At 41.9% G+C, this 18,081-nt stretch overlaps 1 protein-coding gene across 1 annotated transcript in view; it reads left to right on the top strand.

Moving 5' to 3' along the window:
• The window catches only part of LOC136964282 (pappalysin-1-like), a 316,793-nt gene that overhangs the window by 118,530 nt on the left and 180,182 nt on the right, over nt 1–18,081 (top strand). Inside the window, exons 8-9 of the mRNA XM_067258338.1 lie at nt 15,674–15,802; nt 15,978–16,069. Coding sequence (XP_067114439.1) covers nt 15,674–15,802; nt 15,978–16,069 — 221 coding nt within the window. The remainder of the gene's footprint in view (nt 1–15,673; nt 15,803–15,977; nt 16,070–18,081) is intronic.

Raw genomic sequence — 18,081 nt, 5'->3', positions numbered from 1 at the left:
TATTTTTTCCTGATTTTTGCTAAGTTTGAAACCAATTCGAAATGGGTAAACTAGCACCCCATTTATTTGCTTACGTCCATAAAAGTTGCCTGCAAATGTGCTCGCGGATACGAACGGGGCATGAGCACAAAAGTTCACATTGGCTGATTGCCGATTTACCTGGAGCTGAATGAGCCATAGACTTAGGCCACGTTTACACATAGCCGGGTATTTACAGAAACAAATACTTCTGCCCCTCCGTTTCAAAAATAACATTGTACACACAAGATCGTTTTTTTTTTTTTTCTGTTTACATGAACCCACATAAATACGCCCCCGAGCGCCATCATAACTATGCCAAAGTGTAAGCGGCAGTGTAACGAGAAGGATAAAGCCCTGCAAACCAATCAGAATTCTCAAAATCAACAACAACTACGAATAACATAATCGACTTCCTTTTCCTTTCAATAACTGTGCCCAACAGTTTCCCCTAATGTTCCCACTAGGGCATGCTTTCCCAAAGTGAGGCTGTGACAACCTTTGGCACAGCCACAGTCTGTCACTGTCCAAGCCCCCTCTGGATCTGTGGAGGCAGACTGTTAATTGGAAATATGGGGCAGCTGTCCATACACTGTCAGCCAGAATAGTAATTATTGGATTTGGATTAAATATGCACGTGTAATATAATAATGATATATTCTTAGTCATGCTGAGCAATTTTAAATGACTGTTCTGCCAAGCAAAGTGTGCTGCAGTTTTTGTCACCTTCTGATCTGAAGTCGGTGCTGGATCTGTGCAACACTAGAATCCCCATTTTAGTCATGGTTATCTTTCCCTTTTATCTTAAAGCTCAGCATTTAGCCTATCAGATAATAAATGCGTGTGGCAAAGTTATTTTGAAGTAATTTATTAATTTGGTTCAAGATGTGAAGACAAAAACATTATTAGCCCACATCAAGTGCAATTAACCATGGCCTTCTTCAGTGTTTTGAATGTTATCCTACAATTTTCAATTGCTGCCACGTTCTTTTTTGGGCTATTATTCTCAATCTCCTGTTGAGAATATCGGCCATAGGCTAGCCTACTGTCAGAACGGTTTCAGACAGCTCATCAAATTACGCTAATTATCAGTAGGCCTAAATGCATATATATATGTTAAGTAGATTTGGTAGGTCTACAATTTACGCATTTTAACAGTCGTAATGGTTTGACAAGTTGTCTCCATTGCCATGTTAATTGCGGCAACATTGCCCTTTTTGGGGACAACTCCAAAAAAACTCAAAATCAATTTACGCTGCTGAAACAACACCACTCTACTGGTTTACGCTTTGCTTTTTGCGACATAACTCCTCTTTTCGACGATCGCCTGATCTGGGCTGCACAGTCTAAGCTTATTGAGGTCCAGCTTGAATTAGTGTTGCCTGTTAGTGGAACGGAACGTTAGTGAAACGGCTTGAGGCTTAAGTCTAAGTTGCCGTTTACCCAAGTGAGACTTATTCGTGTTAGCACGAGTTGCGTTAGCGTGTTGATGGAACACCCCCCAGGACGCTCACATGACATGATGCATTTTTAGTCGCATACTGTGACGTTTGAGAACCTAAAACTCTGTTTAACCTAGTGCACATTCCAACACAAAAACTGAGTTTTCAGAAATCTCCACTTTGGCCGGAGTTTTTAGAAATGATCGTTTTCTGTGATAAAACCGTGATTTTGTGTAAATGTAAATGAAAGGCCAAACCGCATGAAAATATATGCGTTTTTCCTCCGTGTAAACGGGGCCTAATGAGCACAGGGAGAAATGGCTCGAGTTGCCTACCCTGTTGTAGCAAGTTTAGCAAATGGTTGTCACACATACATGAAATGTTGTTAATATAGTTTATTCCCGTTATTTTAAAACAGATTTGATTTTGATGGCAAATATTATATTATGTTAAGCGTGAGCATAGATTGTTGACATGTCTATCTTGAGCAAAGCCGAAGATTAATATTTTAACTGATAACCACAATAGGAAATTATGTATATTTAATTAATATTAGTCTTGCCTTCAGAAGCATTTGTTAAACACACCCATTATTCTTTTTTTTATCGCGTCATCTAGCCAGACTGCTTTTGTGGGACGTTCCTTTCTCAGTGACTATGTTTCACCCCCACTTATATCTGATGGAAACGTATTGTATATAGTTCTGTTAATATGCCCCTTTCAAAGGCAAATGTTCAATAAAATATATTTTAGACACACTTCTCAAGCTTTTATTTATTACATTATTACCAAGTTTTGTTAGATCACGTTATATCCATTAATAGGTGTTTGGTTTTGTAGGTTGAACATATAAAACACAGGCCACATTTCTACAATGATGTTAAATTGAAGGCAGTGTGAATTTCGTGGCATTTTGTTTGAATATAAACTTTACAGTAAGCTATGGTAGATTCTGCATTATGGAAGATTTCTGTTACCAAAATAACTATTAAGCTTTCTTTGCCTGGCGAAAACAACGACGGAGCTAGGTGTTCAGTTTATTCAATCCGATACAATGCGTTGGAAATCATACTCAAATCACGAAGAAAAAAAACAACATATGTGATGAGTTCCATCTAGAATAGCCCTATATTTAGCCCTATAGCCTATTTCTAAAAACCAAGTGAAAGGAATACAATACAGTGACAGCATACATTTCCGTAAAGTTTGCATCATGTCTCTGAATCTTATCGGACTTGGACCCCATTCTGCCGTGCCTTAGCTCACACGCTCGCAACTGGTTGTCGCAAAGTATGACGTGTACAGCTAGTTGCAAGCGTGCATGAGTCTCGGAGCTAGGAAAAAAGCGAGCCACTGTTTAACGCTAGACCGGAAGAGCCGGAACTGGAAAGATGGCGCGGTCCGGTTTCACGCTCTCGCTTGCCTCACTGCGCCACTGAGCACTTTTCATAGAAATGAATGGGGACGCCATCTTGGAAGACAAAAGTAGCTGCCTCTAGTAATATAACTCTATGGTGTTCGCACGTTAGTTTCGATACGTCACACAGTAGTTCGGTGAATATGGCTATTTTCAATATCCTATTCGAATCTAATATTCTTAATTAGTAATTGATCAGTTTTAGAAAATTTTATAATATTTGGACCCATTATATATGTATTTAACTTTTATATAGATTTGCTTCTAATTGTTCCATTGTTTTACCTGGGTTACATGTGCACCGGCTATGTTCATCCGTTTCTGTACATTCTACAACTGAACTAACGACATACACGCAGGTATGAGAAACCGTAACACCTCAAATATAACAGCCAATGCTATTACCGTAATACATTGATAAGAGCGTCATCCATAATGATAGTTTAACACCCCCACTCGCTCTTATCTCATTAGGTTGCATGAAAACAAAAGTAACAGAATGTGATATCCTCGTTATCTTAAAGAAACAAAATACTCCTTGTGTAACGGGGGTGTAAGAGACGTGGTCTTGCTCCGCCAGGGCCGTCGTTCGCTGCCACCTCTGGACTGCCAAGCGCAACCACTACCAACTATGCCAAAGAAAAGCTAGCTCTTCGTTGACACGGGTGGCCTCTTACATACCTGAAGAGTGAGTTTCACCGATTGACACCAGTTACATTTGCACTCATAAGTACCAAAGATGTTTCGTGCAAATCTTTTTAACTTTAGCTTAAGGCTCCGTCACACCATAACGTTCTGGTTAACGTTCTCTGAAAGTTCTAATCGTTCAATTTCGAGCGTTCTAGGGCGAGGTGGACATCTGGCGTGTGACTAACGTGTGACTATAACGCATGACTAGCGTGGGACTGACGCATGAGGAGCGTGTAACAGCGACCAAGTAAGACACCCCTGAAAACTATTAGCGTGTGACGACGTGTCACTGGGTCGCGACGACGTGTGACGAAAGCAAACGATGAAAACAACGTTTGCTTTCACAAACGATGAATAACAACCAAGTAACGCTAGGGTAACGACTGACTAACGATAGCCAAACGCGTGCAACATTAGTCAAACGTCCACAAACGTTCTTCAGCGCTATCCAGCGTTTAAAATTAAACTTTGAAGAACGCGTTCTCCGACGATCACTGACGATTACCGACGATTACCAGCGTCACCAGCGTCCACACAACGCTCTTCTGGCGCCATACCAGCGAGCATGGATGATTACCAATGTTTCCTCTAATGTCATAGAACGTTGACCAGAACGTTATGGTGTGACGGGGCCTTTAGTAGCTGGCTTTGTCAGGACATCAGCAATCATTTGCTCAGTAGGACAATATTCCAAAATAAACTTTCCATTTTTCACATTTTCCCTAATAAAATGATACTTAATGTCAATGTGCTTGCACCGTTGTCTATTGACTGGATTTTTGGCTAGTGCTATGGCACCTTGGTTGTCTTCATACACCTTTGTTTGTGCATATTGGTATGTGTCTACACCCCTGAGTAGCTGTTCTAAGAAGATGCATTCCTGTATGGCTGATGCTAAGGACATGTACTCAGCCTCACACGTGGATAAAGCTACTGTCGGTTGTTTTCTTGTTTTCCAGGATATCAAAGAGCTTCCCTCATTTAGACACAATACCCTGATGTACTGCGCCTATCTCTAGGCCTCTTTGGCCTAGTTTTTCTGTGTCATTTCTCCTGAAACATAATCCTTGTTCTGTTGTATCTTTGAGGTACCTGAACACCTGTTTTAATGTGTTCCAGTGTTCTATGGTTGGTTCAGCAAAGTGCTGAGAGAGTTTACTGACCACAAAAGTGATGTCTGGTCGAGTACATGTGGACAAGTAAATTAAACTTCTTACTGCTTCCCTGGAAGAGCTGGTGGAAGTGGCCGGGGAGAGGGAAGTCTGGGCCTCCCTGCTTAGGTTGCTGCCCCCGCGACCCGACCCCCGGAAAAGCAGCAGATGATGGATGGATGGACTGCCTCCCTGTACTTTCTTGGGTCTTTAATTTTTTCTGCACCTTCTGTGTATTCAAGTTTTGGTTTACATGGAGTTTCTCTAGCTTTGCAATCCTGCATTCCAAATCGATCTAGAATTTGCTCACATATCTCTCCTGTGACATTTGACGACACCATCTGCTTGTTTGAAATCTATGCCCAAGAAATATCTCAGCTTTCCCAAGTCTTTCAGTGAGCATTCCCTTTATGTGTTTCAGAACATTCTCATTACTAGCTGCTATGATCAGATCATCAACCCATATGATTAGGATTACTTTCTCGTTGTGCTTTTCTTTTGTATACACACAAGTATCTGGGTTCTGTAGAAAATCATTGTCAATTAAACATGTATGCAACATCGTATTCCAATTCCTCCCAGATTTTTTTTAGACCATAGAGATTTTTGTAATTTACAAAAATCCCTCAGGTTGCTCCATATACATTTTACGATCAATTGGGGCATGCAAATAAGCTGTTTTAACTTCCATCTGGTGTAGGACTAGGTTATATTGTACAGCCTTTTGCATGACCACTTTCACACTTGACATATCAGCTGTGGGTGAGAAGGTCTCCTCGTAGTAAGTGCCTGGTTTCTGACTGTAGCCTTTTGCTACGAATCTCGCTTTGTATTTGTCAGATCCATCAATTTCTGACTTAAATGCATAAACCCATCTGCCCCCCACTGTCTCATTTCCTTGGGGCAACTGAGTAAGGCTGAACGTCTCATTTTCCTCCAGAGATGGCATCTCCTCTCTCATGGCATTTGTCCACTGCCTTGCTTTGCTTGATGCAATGGCGTCCTGGTAAGTTTAAGGTATGTCACACACTGCTCTGTAACAAGTCTATGTAAGTGTGCAGTTTGTCCTGCTTGTCCTCTGTCTCAAAATCCCGTAGATGAGCTGGTCTCTTTTTAGTTCTCGGTGGGTACCTTCTGATCACAGTCTCTGTGGCCTCACCTGGCTGTGTGGACTCAGTATTTTCAGGTGAAGTCACAGTAACACCACTTTGAACACCCTGACCTGGTACATTTCCCACATTCTCTTCACTGTTGTCAACAGTAGGGTGTTCATCCCCGTATTCTGTGTGTGACTCAGATGTTTGTGTTTCCCTTTCTTTGGTTGTTTTAGTGGTGAATTTCAGCAACCTATGCTTTTGGACCCTCTCTGTGTCTGGATACTATCAGAATCAGAATGGGTTTTATTCGCCATGAAAGCACAGACAAGGAATTTGCTTTGGTAGGAAGGTGCATACATTGAACATATAGGAATCTTAAATTTAAATATGAGGACTAACTATTTCTAAGGGTACATAACTAGCAGTAACTAAGTGGAATTAGAATTAAAGTAAAAAGTACTATAAATATTAAAAAATATATAATTTTTTACAATATATAAAAATAAAAAATATTACAAAAAATACAAATGGTACAAGATACAATTTCTGATGCAGTGCAAAAATCAATGTGTTTAAGGACATTTAGTCATAAAAGTCAGTGTGGACCCTTAGCCTTATTGAAGAGGCCAACGGCGGAAGAGAAGAAACTGTTTTTGTGTTGTGAGGTATTGGTACTGATGGACTGCAGCCTTCTGCCGGAGGGGAGTGACTGAAACAGGGAGTGTCCAGGGTGGGAGGAGTCGGCCACAATCTTCCTCGCTCGCCTCAGGGTCCTCGAGGTGTGCAGGTCCTCGAGGGTAGGCCGATTGCAGCCAATCACCTACTCAGCAGTGCGGATGATATGCTGCAGCCTGCTCTTGTCCTTGGCAGTGGCAGCAGCGTACCAGATGGTGATGGAGGAGGTGACGATGGACTCAATGATGGCTGAGTAGAAGTGCACCATCATTGTCTTTGGCAGGTTGAATTTCTTCAGCTGCCGAAGGAAGTACATCCTCTGTTGTGCTTTCTTGATGAGGGAGCCGATGTTCAGATCCCACTTGTGGTCCTGGGAGAGGATAGTGCCCAGGAAGCGGAAGGACTCCAGTGTTGACTGGGGAGTCACACAGGGTGATGGGGGTGATTGGGGCTGTATTCTTCCTGAAGTCCACAACCATCTCCACTGTCTTAAGAGCATTGAGCTCTAGGTTGTTCTGGCTGCACCAGGTCACCAGGTTGGCCGCTTCCCACCTATAATCAGACTCGTCTCCACCAGAGATGAGCCCAATGAGTGTAGTGTCGTCCGCGAACTTCAGTATACTAGATAGACTGGGCTGTTTTCATCATAGCCTATAAAAACACCTGGCTCACATCTGGAGTCCAATTTGCTTTTCTCTTGCCTGTAGGCAAAACACATTGATCCGAATTTTTAACATTTGGTTATGTCTGGTACTTTGCCTGTGAATAGCTCGTATGGCGTTTTCTTTGTACGCCTACTGTAGCATCTGTTTCTCAAATAATCTGAGGTCTGTACAGCGTAGTTCCATAGCTTGTCTAGTAACCCGCTTTCTATCAGTAGGCATCTGCTCATATCATAGTGTTCTCCACCCTCTCTCTACAGTGACATTTTGGTGGGGTGAGTAAAGCGCAGACATCTCATGTCTAATCCTATTTTTTGTTAACAGTGTCTTGAAGTCTCGACTTGTAAACCCAGTGCCGTTATCTGAACGGATACACTTGACTTCTCCATAAGGAGCTGTCTGCTACGAATCTTTATGTGGTCTGCACTGTATCACTCTTGGACTTTAGAAAGTATACAAGCATAGTGCCTGAGTAGTCGTCTGTAAAGAACTGTGCATATCTGTGTCCTTCTATGCTTGGTGTCCGCATGGGACCAGCTAAGTCGGTGTGGACTAGTTGTAGGGGCTTCTTTGCCTTCCTATCTGCCTCCTTATTTCTTGTCTGGGTGAACTTTCCCTGTGTACACACATCACATAAGTGATCCAACCCTACTGCACCTCCTTTAATCTCCATGCCCTTCACAACACTTTGCAACCATTTCACATCTTCATAATTACAATGACCCAATATTTCATGCCACGTTTGCATATCATGACATACTTTACATTGATCAACATCCTTCTCAACAGTTGGTAAGTAATACAAATTTCCATTCTCATGAATGTCAAACCTGCTACCATCCTTGGTGATCATGTATGCATAAGCCACTTCATCTCAGTATCCGATTGCACTATGTTGACCATTCACGCTGCTCATTATTATAATTTTTATATTTATTTTATATTTAAATTGTATTCTTAGATTGTTTAGTTCTTAGAAATAGTCAAACTTTTGTACGTTTACTTAATTTAAGATCTGTATATGTTTAGTGTTTTGCCCCCCCCCCCCCCCCCCCCCCAAAAAAAAAAAAAACTACATATCCTGAATTCTCCTGATTGAGGAACCTTTTGAACTCTTCCCTCAGTTCATACGCCACCACAGCTGCCCTGCAAATGCATCCACATTCTGTGTTTGATGTAATGCAAATTATGTAGTTTCACAGTTAATGGGGAGCTAAGAATTTGGCCTTTATTTGAGCGCAAAATAGTTTTTTGAACTTTATGTAAAATAAACATAGCCGTTTTTCAATTGGTAAAACGTTGTCTAGTGAAGATTGTCTTTTTGTCTCTTATTTTTCAGCCATTACGTTTCTTATCCTGGTTTTCGATCGTTATATAGTCTCTACTAGCTAGCTTTCGATCTCAGTGTCACTGTCGAGTGTAAGCGAGACAAAGGGGGCGGGGTAATGGCTGCACAGACGTTCATTTGGAATAGACCAACCGGCCTTGGGGAAATGGGAGATGGACAACCGTTTCGCTCAATCTTCTGCCGACATTTTAGTAGTAGTTAAAAAAATTATAAGGCAAGCGGCCCTCTGGCCCAGACGTGTCTCGGCCCACCGGGAATTCTCCCGGTGCTCCCGATGGCCAGTCCGCTACTGCTTGAAGGACTTTTACACGGCACCCATGCTCTCATCAGACGGCACCCCGCAGAAACACTGGTCTAGAAGATGTATCACCACCTTTCCTCTCTGTTGTGCTATTTCACTGCACTTGCTTCCGTCTGCTAACTCCACTGAGTGGGTCTCTGACTGGAACGAGTTGTCAAAGCTCTGGAACTTGTTGATGTCATTCACAATGTGGGAAGTCGCCCCGCATCCACCATGATGCTTTTATCACTCTTAACATATTTGGCCATGAAGAGGTGGTCTTGGTCGCCATTGTCCCCCATTTTTCTTACAAAGTGATTTTGCATGCATATTGTTCTTACAGTAATTGCACCACACATTCTCGCCCTGTGTTCCTTTATTCCACACTTGTAGCAAGTAATGTTGGCATCCTCTTATTTTCTGTTACTGTGTGGCTTGCTGTGGCCTCCGCCCTGTCTTGTATACAGGTCTGGATAAGAGCGTCTGCTAAAAATGACTAAATGTATACGTTTTCATCACATTATCCATAGTTGGTTCTGTAATTTTCATTTTCTCTGATTCCTCATAGACTCGTATTCTTCTTTTGAAGTCTGCAAACGTAACGCTATCTTCATTTTGTGTCACATGGACGGCTTGCGGCTTGAACGAGCCTGGTAGCCCGCCTAGCGTCATGGCTACAATCAGTCCATCACTCATGGTCTTTCCTGCCTCTTGTTGTCTGCTCTTATTAAATAGTCAGTAACAGTCTTTCTGTCTGCCATACGAAGCTTGGTTAATGATGTGTACATATTTATAATCCGTGGCTTGCTCTTCCCTGAATAATGTTCTTTGAGTATACGCAGGGCTTTCCTGCCATCATAGCCATCCCGCCAATTTCTTCTAGCTTCTTCTTCTGCTAGCTATCGCGTTATACGTCCCGTTTAACATTTTCACGCTCGCTTATCTTCAACCCTGGGCCCATAACCTGTTAAGTTGTCTGACTTGTGCAGGAATAACGTGGCATGGAAGTATAAGCGGAGCGTCTGTTTTATAAGCATTTATTCTTTACATGTGCACCGGCTATGTTCATCCGTCTCTGTACATTATACAACTGAACTAACGACATACACGTCATACAGGTAGGTAGGAGAAACCATAACACCTCAAATATAACAGCCAATGCTATTACCGTAATACATTGATAAGAGCGTCATCCATAATGATAGTTTAACAATGTTTTTTTGCTTCAGAATTCAGATTAAAGTTAAAACATTTCTTTTTCATTTCATCAGTTCTGCGCCCTTTTCCAGACACAGTGTTCACTGCATGAGTAATTGCATTCCATGCATCGGTTTTATTTACTGCTTTGTATCCACCGCTGACGCTATTAAATATGTGTCATTTGTCGCTAACTTCTTGCAGCTGTACCTCCACTTCAGAATTACTAAAGTTTTTCTGTCTTTTGTCGAGGACTCCACCGTCTTTACCACGTTTTTTTGACATTTCTCTGAGTGTGCACACAGCCTTGCCACCTCACGCCCTTTTATGGGAATTAACAGGGTGTTTACCTATGCTAAATAGGAGCAACGGGGCACAAGCTGTCAACTTACGAAATATTGGGATTCATCATTCAAATACCACAACTGCGAACAATTCTGCTGTTTAGGAACACGTCATGAATCACACATAGATTTTTCTTTGGAACTTTCTTAATAACAAATTTAAGAAATAACTTAGGAAGATATTGCCGAATGAGGCCAAATGTTTTACATATTCAGTACCAGGCAAAATGTTTCCAAACTTTTGACTGGTACTGTCCGGCCCTGGCTCGGGGGACGGCATGGTAGGTCTTCTGACTGTAGTGCAGTGTTTTTCAACCTTTGTTGAGCCACGCCACATTTTTTACATTGGAAAAATCTTGCGGCACACCACCGACCAATAATGTTACAAAATGACACTGTAGCCTAATACAGTATATAAAATTGGGTGTGCTCAAGCCTTCGGTGAGTACAACCATTGTTCTCTCTCATATATATTTATTGGGTGTGCTTTGCCTTCGGCAAGAGCACAACCTTTGTTCTCTCACATATATAGGGTAGTCAGGTGGCTGAGCGGTGAGGGAGTCGGGCTAGTAATCCGAAGGTCGCCAGTTAGATTCCCGGTCATGCCAACTGACGTTGTGTCCTTGGGCAAGGCACTTCACCCTACTTGCCTCGGGGGAATGTCCCTGTACTTACTGTAAGTCGCTCTGGATAAGAGCGTCTGCTAAATGACTAAATGTAAATGTAAAATGTAAATATATATTATTATTAATTTTTGTATTTCTTTTTGCCCCCCTAAAACTCAGTCAATATTTGGCCTACATAGACAACTTAGGTGTCAAAAGTTTCGTCTTGGTAGCGATTGAGTTGCTTCTATTGGGATTTACGTTCCGTTGCATGGTTTAGGCTCAAGTTAAGTTTTTGTGGCGAAAAGTGAAGCTAACGGTGGCTAATTTGCTAGCCACAGTCACTGACGTTATAACGTCACTACGTAACAAACGTCACGAAAACACGCGTGACTACCTGTAGCAGAACATTCGTTTCGCATCTGTTAACTTGGGGGATAGCTAGGCTAACTATAGCTTTACTGCAAGGCAGCTGCAGAAACACCACAAGCAAAGAGGCCAAGGTGATAACTATTTACTCATTTTACTTTGTGATGTGAAACACAATTGTGAAATGTAATGTACAATATTAGCTGATATTATTAAGGAAGTAGGCCCACATCTACTTTCGGAAACGGTAGTCTACTATTTCACTGAAGCATTAGCATGACATTAGCCTCTGTTGCCCGGGCAACACATACTACAGTGGTCTATGATGCATCTGTTTTCAATCGTTAAAATAAACATTCCTCACAAATACATTTTCGTTGTAGGATTTATTGTGACGTTACATTACAAGTAAACAATTTGTTGGTGAAATTATCATTACCTGTGGTTTCAAACCAGTGTTGCTCACTGCAACGCTGTAGCCTACGAGACACTACAAAAACATCTACACAGCTGTTTAGGAAGTCAAACGACACTCCCCTTACTTAAATCAAAAGTCTTTCAATAGGTGAAACTATCTGACTACTAACCTGAACTTCATTGCCACAGCCTAAACTTTGTCAATCTGTTCATGATAATAATTAATTTCAGCCTAAACCGTACAACGGAACATTAAATCGAATTCAACCAACGCAATTGCTACCAAGACGAACACAGCAGTAGTCTAGTAGGCATACTGTACTGTAGTAGTACAATTTACTGGGGCAGCTTCTCCACACAGGGCTATATCGCATTTTGCGTTGTTACTGACAATGATCGCTACCAGTGAGCTTTTAATGAATGAGCGATTTTCCACTAAATGAATGTCAAGCTTATTTACGTTTTTGGGGGCATATTTTCAGTTAGCAGATGGTACTGTTTGAATTGCAATTCCATCTGATACTGCCGGTAACGTCGTAGAATAATCTTCAAAGGGGGTTCTTTATTAATGAATGAATGCAATGAGTAGGCTAAATGCCGGAAAATATCACGAGAAGGAAAAACTTAAAAGGACGTTTAAATCATAGAGATTAGGTACATTTTTACACCGGTCTGTCAAATTTCTTCGTTTTGATTCAGCTATGAGGCTGCCTCTTGCAGGGGAAATGAGAAGATCAAATTTCATTCTACACTTCACTCGTATTTTGAGTTGTAAATGAGCAGCAAAAAAAAGATGCTTTTAAATCTATGTAATCTTTACAAATAATAAGTAGGCCCTATGCATTTTTATATAAAATATACAGAAATATCAGTTGTAAAAATGTCATTATAAAACGGACCCCTGTGCAACAGACGCAAGCAAGCACACCCTACAATTTCCCCAGAAATTGTACCCTCTCTAGTTATTATTTGTTTTCCCACCCCTTTTGTGGCAAAAAGTGCCTTGTGTGCACAAAGGGAACTCAGTGCTAACGTCACAACGTCATCACATGTTAGCAACGATGCATAGATACGGGTTCTAGTAATACAGCGATATCAGCGAGCCCTCAGCATTAGTACCGTAACTAAAAGTCTAGGAAAGGCTACTTGGTTCCCCTTCATTCTTTTGGTGAGCAGTCTCACGAGCCCTACTCACCCGGCGTCATCGAGCCAACCAGCTAAATACTTATTTAGCACTAGCGTTGCTACCTGCATATACCTACAGCTGGTAGCTGTGTTCCGTTTAGCTCCTAGATTCACACGTAGCCCCGGTAATAGTAGAGCTAGCTAACTACTACACTTCTTCTGTGTGGGAATCGCAGGAGCTAACCAGTCGAAGGGCGCACCCCACAGTTTTCTCTAAGAAGGAACGAGGCAATTAGTTACCTGCTGCCACCCGGACAAATATTACATTACTCTGCCAGTAATGCCAGTAATATTACAGACACTCGACAATGGAATATTATTTGCAGATAATAATTAAGAATGTTTTATTTGTTTTTTTAAGACTAAGTGAAAGTGGATAATCGCTGCTGTAGTGTAGCAGTGATCCAGAATCTTCCCTTCTCTGGTAGGGCATTTACAGGGTTTTTCCTGGGTCAAAATGGGTCTTCGGTGCTCCAAAAAAAAGAAGGGTATATATATATATTCTTTTTTTTCTTCTTCTTTCTAATCAATGTATTTATTCCTAAGTGTTTTGCATCTAGCAGGGGAAGAATACAAACAACGAAAATCACCAGTTAACTTGATTTACATTTGCAAGAACTATAGACTTATACAATAACAGGCTTAAATGAACTGACAACATAAGTTATACGCCTTACAGTTCTCAAGGACGCACACACGCAATCTCAACTGCGGTGTGAAGCGCGTGTCCGTGCAATTCTCCGACATGCACTCTAACAATCACTGCTGATAGACGGCCTAAAATTTTGTACAGCCTGATTTCTGATACCGTGGCGGCACAAATGTAGCCATAGAGGAAACACTGCACTATATATTATCATTCCAGGTTAAGAATACCAATGGAGGCTGCGTTGGAAATCGTAAATCAAACTTTTGTCAGCATTTTGAGTGGAAATTTCTTTTGCATTTTTATAGGTGTATTCGTGCACGTCGGGCTGCCCTCGCAGCGGAACGAGTTTACTGGCCGCTCTGTCCATTCGCGCACCTCACAGTTGCGTATTGATCAGACAAGAAGACACGCTTATCAACTCAATTACTATTTATCAAAACAGAATTAGGGTTCAGCTGTAGCCTACTTGAAACATACTATTGAGAACATATTCGCTGACATGCATTGCACGCGTGATGAAAACAGCTTTGTTTTTTGTTTTCCATCGCAGACTTGTTTTTGCCTTTGGCGCTCGGGATTTGTCATTGGCGCTCGGGAACACGGCTTTGGCGCGAGCCAAACTTTTCTCTGTGCAGGAAAAATCCTGATTTAATGAGTAGTCTGTATTTGGCGAGATCATGGCTGAGATTTCCTTTGTTAAAATCACCTACTACAATAACCAAGGAATCCGGATTTGCTTGCTCCACACTCAGTATCTGGTCGAATGACGTGAACTTGCGTGGCGAGTAAAAAACTGTTGGTGTAAAATACCACCACCTTTAGTTTTGCTGGAATGTACTGTCATGATCCGCTCTAAGCAGTTTAAAATGTACCAGTTATAATGCAGAGTCTGGGATCAGTTCACACAGCCGTGTCTCCGTGAAGCACAAAATGGAAGATGATTGACAGTTGCTGTTTTTCCCCACGAGCAGCTGAAGTTCATCCTGTTTGTTGCTCAGGAAATGCATGATTGAGAGAAATATCCCCGGTAGCGGTGTACGAACTCCATGACGACGAAGTTGCACCAGGGCACCAGCACATTTGCCTCTCCTACAACGCTTTGCTGCGAGGGCAAAGCAGAGAGTGGCTTTTACGATAATGTCAGTTAATTCTACGATAGGAAGTGGGAAGAAAATCCACTGGAGTTGTTTCCCTGATGTTGAGGAGTTTGTCCCTTCTTAGAGAACTCTAGAAGAAGGCTATCCTGGCATAAAACTGAATTTACAAACAAACAAAAAAACAGCGCACTGACCAACCGAGGCAGCCATTCGCGGCAGCATCTTGGATCATGAATCAACACCCTGCATGGAAGGTTGCATCAATAAATTATAGTCATCAGCAGACATCCAAGGTCTGCCGGAAGTTCCGGGAGTCTCCTGCATTTCAATAGCGTCTCCCTGACGCCCGCAAATGCTATACAATCTCCCTGTAATCAGCGATTTTGTATTTATAGCGAGCGAGAGACTGTCCAATGGTCATTTCTGGTAGAGACAGGTGCAAATCGCGCGTTCAGAATGCGTGTCGAAGGGGTACGTGCTGGTTGAGGGGGTATATCATGCGTCCCAGGGGGGGGGAAGCCACCTCCCTGAAATGAGTCTACAGGTTGGGATGTCTGCATCAGTATACTATAACATGCTTCATCCTTTATGTTCCTCATTTCTCCATTTTCTAGATAGTATCTGGTGGGTGTCACAGCTGCACACTGATTTGGAGCTACGTACTTACTTACACCCATCTTGGTCTTGACCTGTGTGTGATGGATTGGGTTTCATCTTATAAAATCAGGGCTGGCACTTTGGAAGGGATGTTTGTTCATGTTTGGAGTGTAGTGGAAGTGGAGGGTGGAAAAAGAGGTGTAGTGCCAAACCCCCCTACTCTCATGCATGTTTGTGCCCTTGCCTCAGGCACTCTTACTTTAAGCTTCCCTTACTCCAAATCTGTTCCCCATGATGACATTATCAGGGGGATATAAACACTAACTCACACTCACAAATAAGGACACAGGCAGAGTGTTCTCACATTCAATGTGTAACTAATGTACAATGTGGAATTGAGCAAGTGTGTGTGTGTGTGTGTGTGTGTGTGTAGGGATGTGGCGCCAGGTGGTGTGTATACCTACCAGGTTCAGACCATCTCCAGTCATAATGAGAGTGAGCCCTCACCCCCTCTCATCCACCAGCTTGGTGCGCCATACTGTGGAGATGGCCACATCCAGAGGTACTGCTACATGTTGAGACTTAATACACAGCCCAGTTGGGCAGAATACAGACCATTAATGCAGTTCTATAGCATACATTTCGAGTGTGCGTCATTGAAGAAAGAAATTAAACTGCACTTAAAAAGTAGCTGCATTCATGATTCTTGACTTCTCTCCCTGTGTGTGCACGCTCAGATCCCAGGGAGAGGAGTGTGATGACATGAACTCGATGAATGGGGATGGCTGCTCCAGCCAATGCAAGAAGGAACCTTTTTTCAACTGTGTCGGTGAGTTATTAACATAATATACTCTGCACAGTACTATTCACATAGTATTCAATGGACCTTCATATGGCCTTTAAAGAACAATCAAAGACGTTCGTAGAAACTTTGTAGACCTTCATGAAACCTTAAAATAACCTTCATAGAGCCATAAAATAATCTTAATTTTAATAAACATTCTAGAACATTGCGGAACCTGTAGACGTTCATAAAACGTTCATAGGGCCTTTACCTTAACAATGATTGGATCATCAAAGACTTTAATTGGGTGTGCTTGCGTCAGCATGGCACACACAATGTTATCTCACATATTTATTCTCATTTTCTTTTATAATTCCACACCCTAACTTCTGCCTCAATTTTGGCACTACAGAGACAATCGAAATATGCGTATTGGTCCCGAAAGCATTGCTTGTATTGGATTTTACGTTCCGCTGCACGGTTTAGGAGGATACAAAGTTTTTGTGGCAAAAAGTGCCTTGAATGCTAGCTAGTTTCCTAGCCACTTACATTTACATTTAGTCATTTAGCAGACACTCTTATCCAGAGCGACTTACAGTAAGTACAGGGACATTCCCCCGAGGCAAGTAGGGTGAAGTGTCTTGCCCAAGGACACAGCGTCAGTTGGCATGACCGGGAATCGAACTGGCAACCTTCGGATTACTAGCCCGATTCTCTCACCACTCAGCCACCTGACTCCCACTCTTCAGTGCTAGCCTATAACGTCACAATGTCAGCACACATTAGCAATGACCCATAGATACGACATGCTAGTACGACAGACAGCGATATCACTTTTTGCTAGGTACCTACGAACATGTCTTAATCTGCTAGACAAGTGGGCTCCCCTAAGTTCTTCTGGTTAGCAATCTCACAAGCTCTACTTACCCTACCTCAGTGGTTCCCAATCCTGGTCCTCGGGCCCCCCTGCCCTGCATGTTTTAGATTACAGATTACATTTCCCTGCTCCAACACACCTGATTCAAATAAATGGGTAATTATCAAGCTCAACAGAAGCCTGATAACGACCCATTCCTTTCAATCAGGTGTGTTGGAGCAGGGAAACGTCTAAAACATGCAGGGCAAGGGGGCCCGAGGACCAGGATTGGGAACCACTGCCCTACCTCATGGAGCCGAGCAGCTAAATACTTATTTTGCTGTCTTACCTAGCTAACTGTATCCCTGTATTTGCGCAGTTGTCGGTATCGGTGAACTGCAGGAGACTATGGGCAGCCGCAAGCACACACTCACAATTTCCCTAGAAATTGAAACATCTCTAGTATTCATTAATAGACCTTTTAGGTTTAGATGGCTATTGTGTGACATGAAAACTTTTCTTAAAACTTTATACAAGCTCAGTGGGGGGTCAAACATATTATAAACAGTTACTCCAATCATTTGCATTTACTCCAACGGAAAACCTTCAATACGCTATTTGCAGAAACACAATTTTCCGGCATTAATGTCATTATTTCATCTTTAAAAGTTATACAGAGGGGCCCAAGTTTCATTGTTCCAATGCTGCAAATTCAGTGTTTATCGAGTTTACGATCAGAAGGTGGTTAAAATGTACCAAGTCTCCCTCAATTCAGTCTTCATTTTTATACTCTTGGAAAACTCTTAATTTAGCTAGTCAATTTGCATTACTCAACGATGACTGTAGGTAGGACAAAAATAGCATGCTAGTTTAAGAGGCGGTCTTAAGTTGTCCTGAAGGCTAGTGTCAAACATGCTAGTTATGCAGGACGTAAATGCATAATTTAAGGGAAGTTATCAAGTTAATTGTAATTAGTTTAACATCTGCTTCTTGGACAAGTATATATCATTACATGGATAATCACATCATAATCCCAGAGATGTTTTTAATAAATCTGGAAGTCATTTACCTTAAAGAGAACACACATTTTATATGTTTTTTGACATCATATTACTCATTTGTTTTAAGAATAGATAGGTGATATCCTCTCCCTCTCTCTGTAATGTCTGTCTATGTTAGCTTCCCTTTTATTGCTCTCTTA

The sequence above is a fragment of the Osmerus mordax genome, chromosome 20, assembly GCF_038355195.1.
Source record: "Osmerus mordax isolate fOsmMor3 chromosome 20, fOsmMor3.pri, whole genome shotgun sequence".
Lineage (NCBI taxonomy): Eukaryota > Metazoa > Chordata > Actinopteri > Osmeriformes > Osmeridae > Osmerus > Osmerus mordax.
This window is presented reverse-complemented; position numbering and strand designations above follow the sequence as displayed.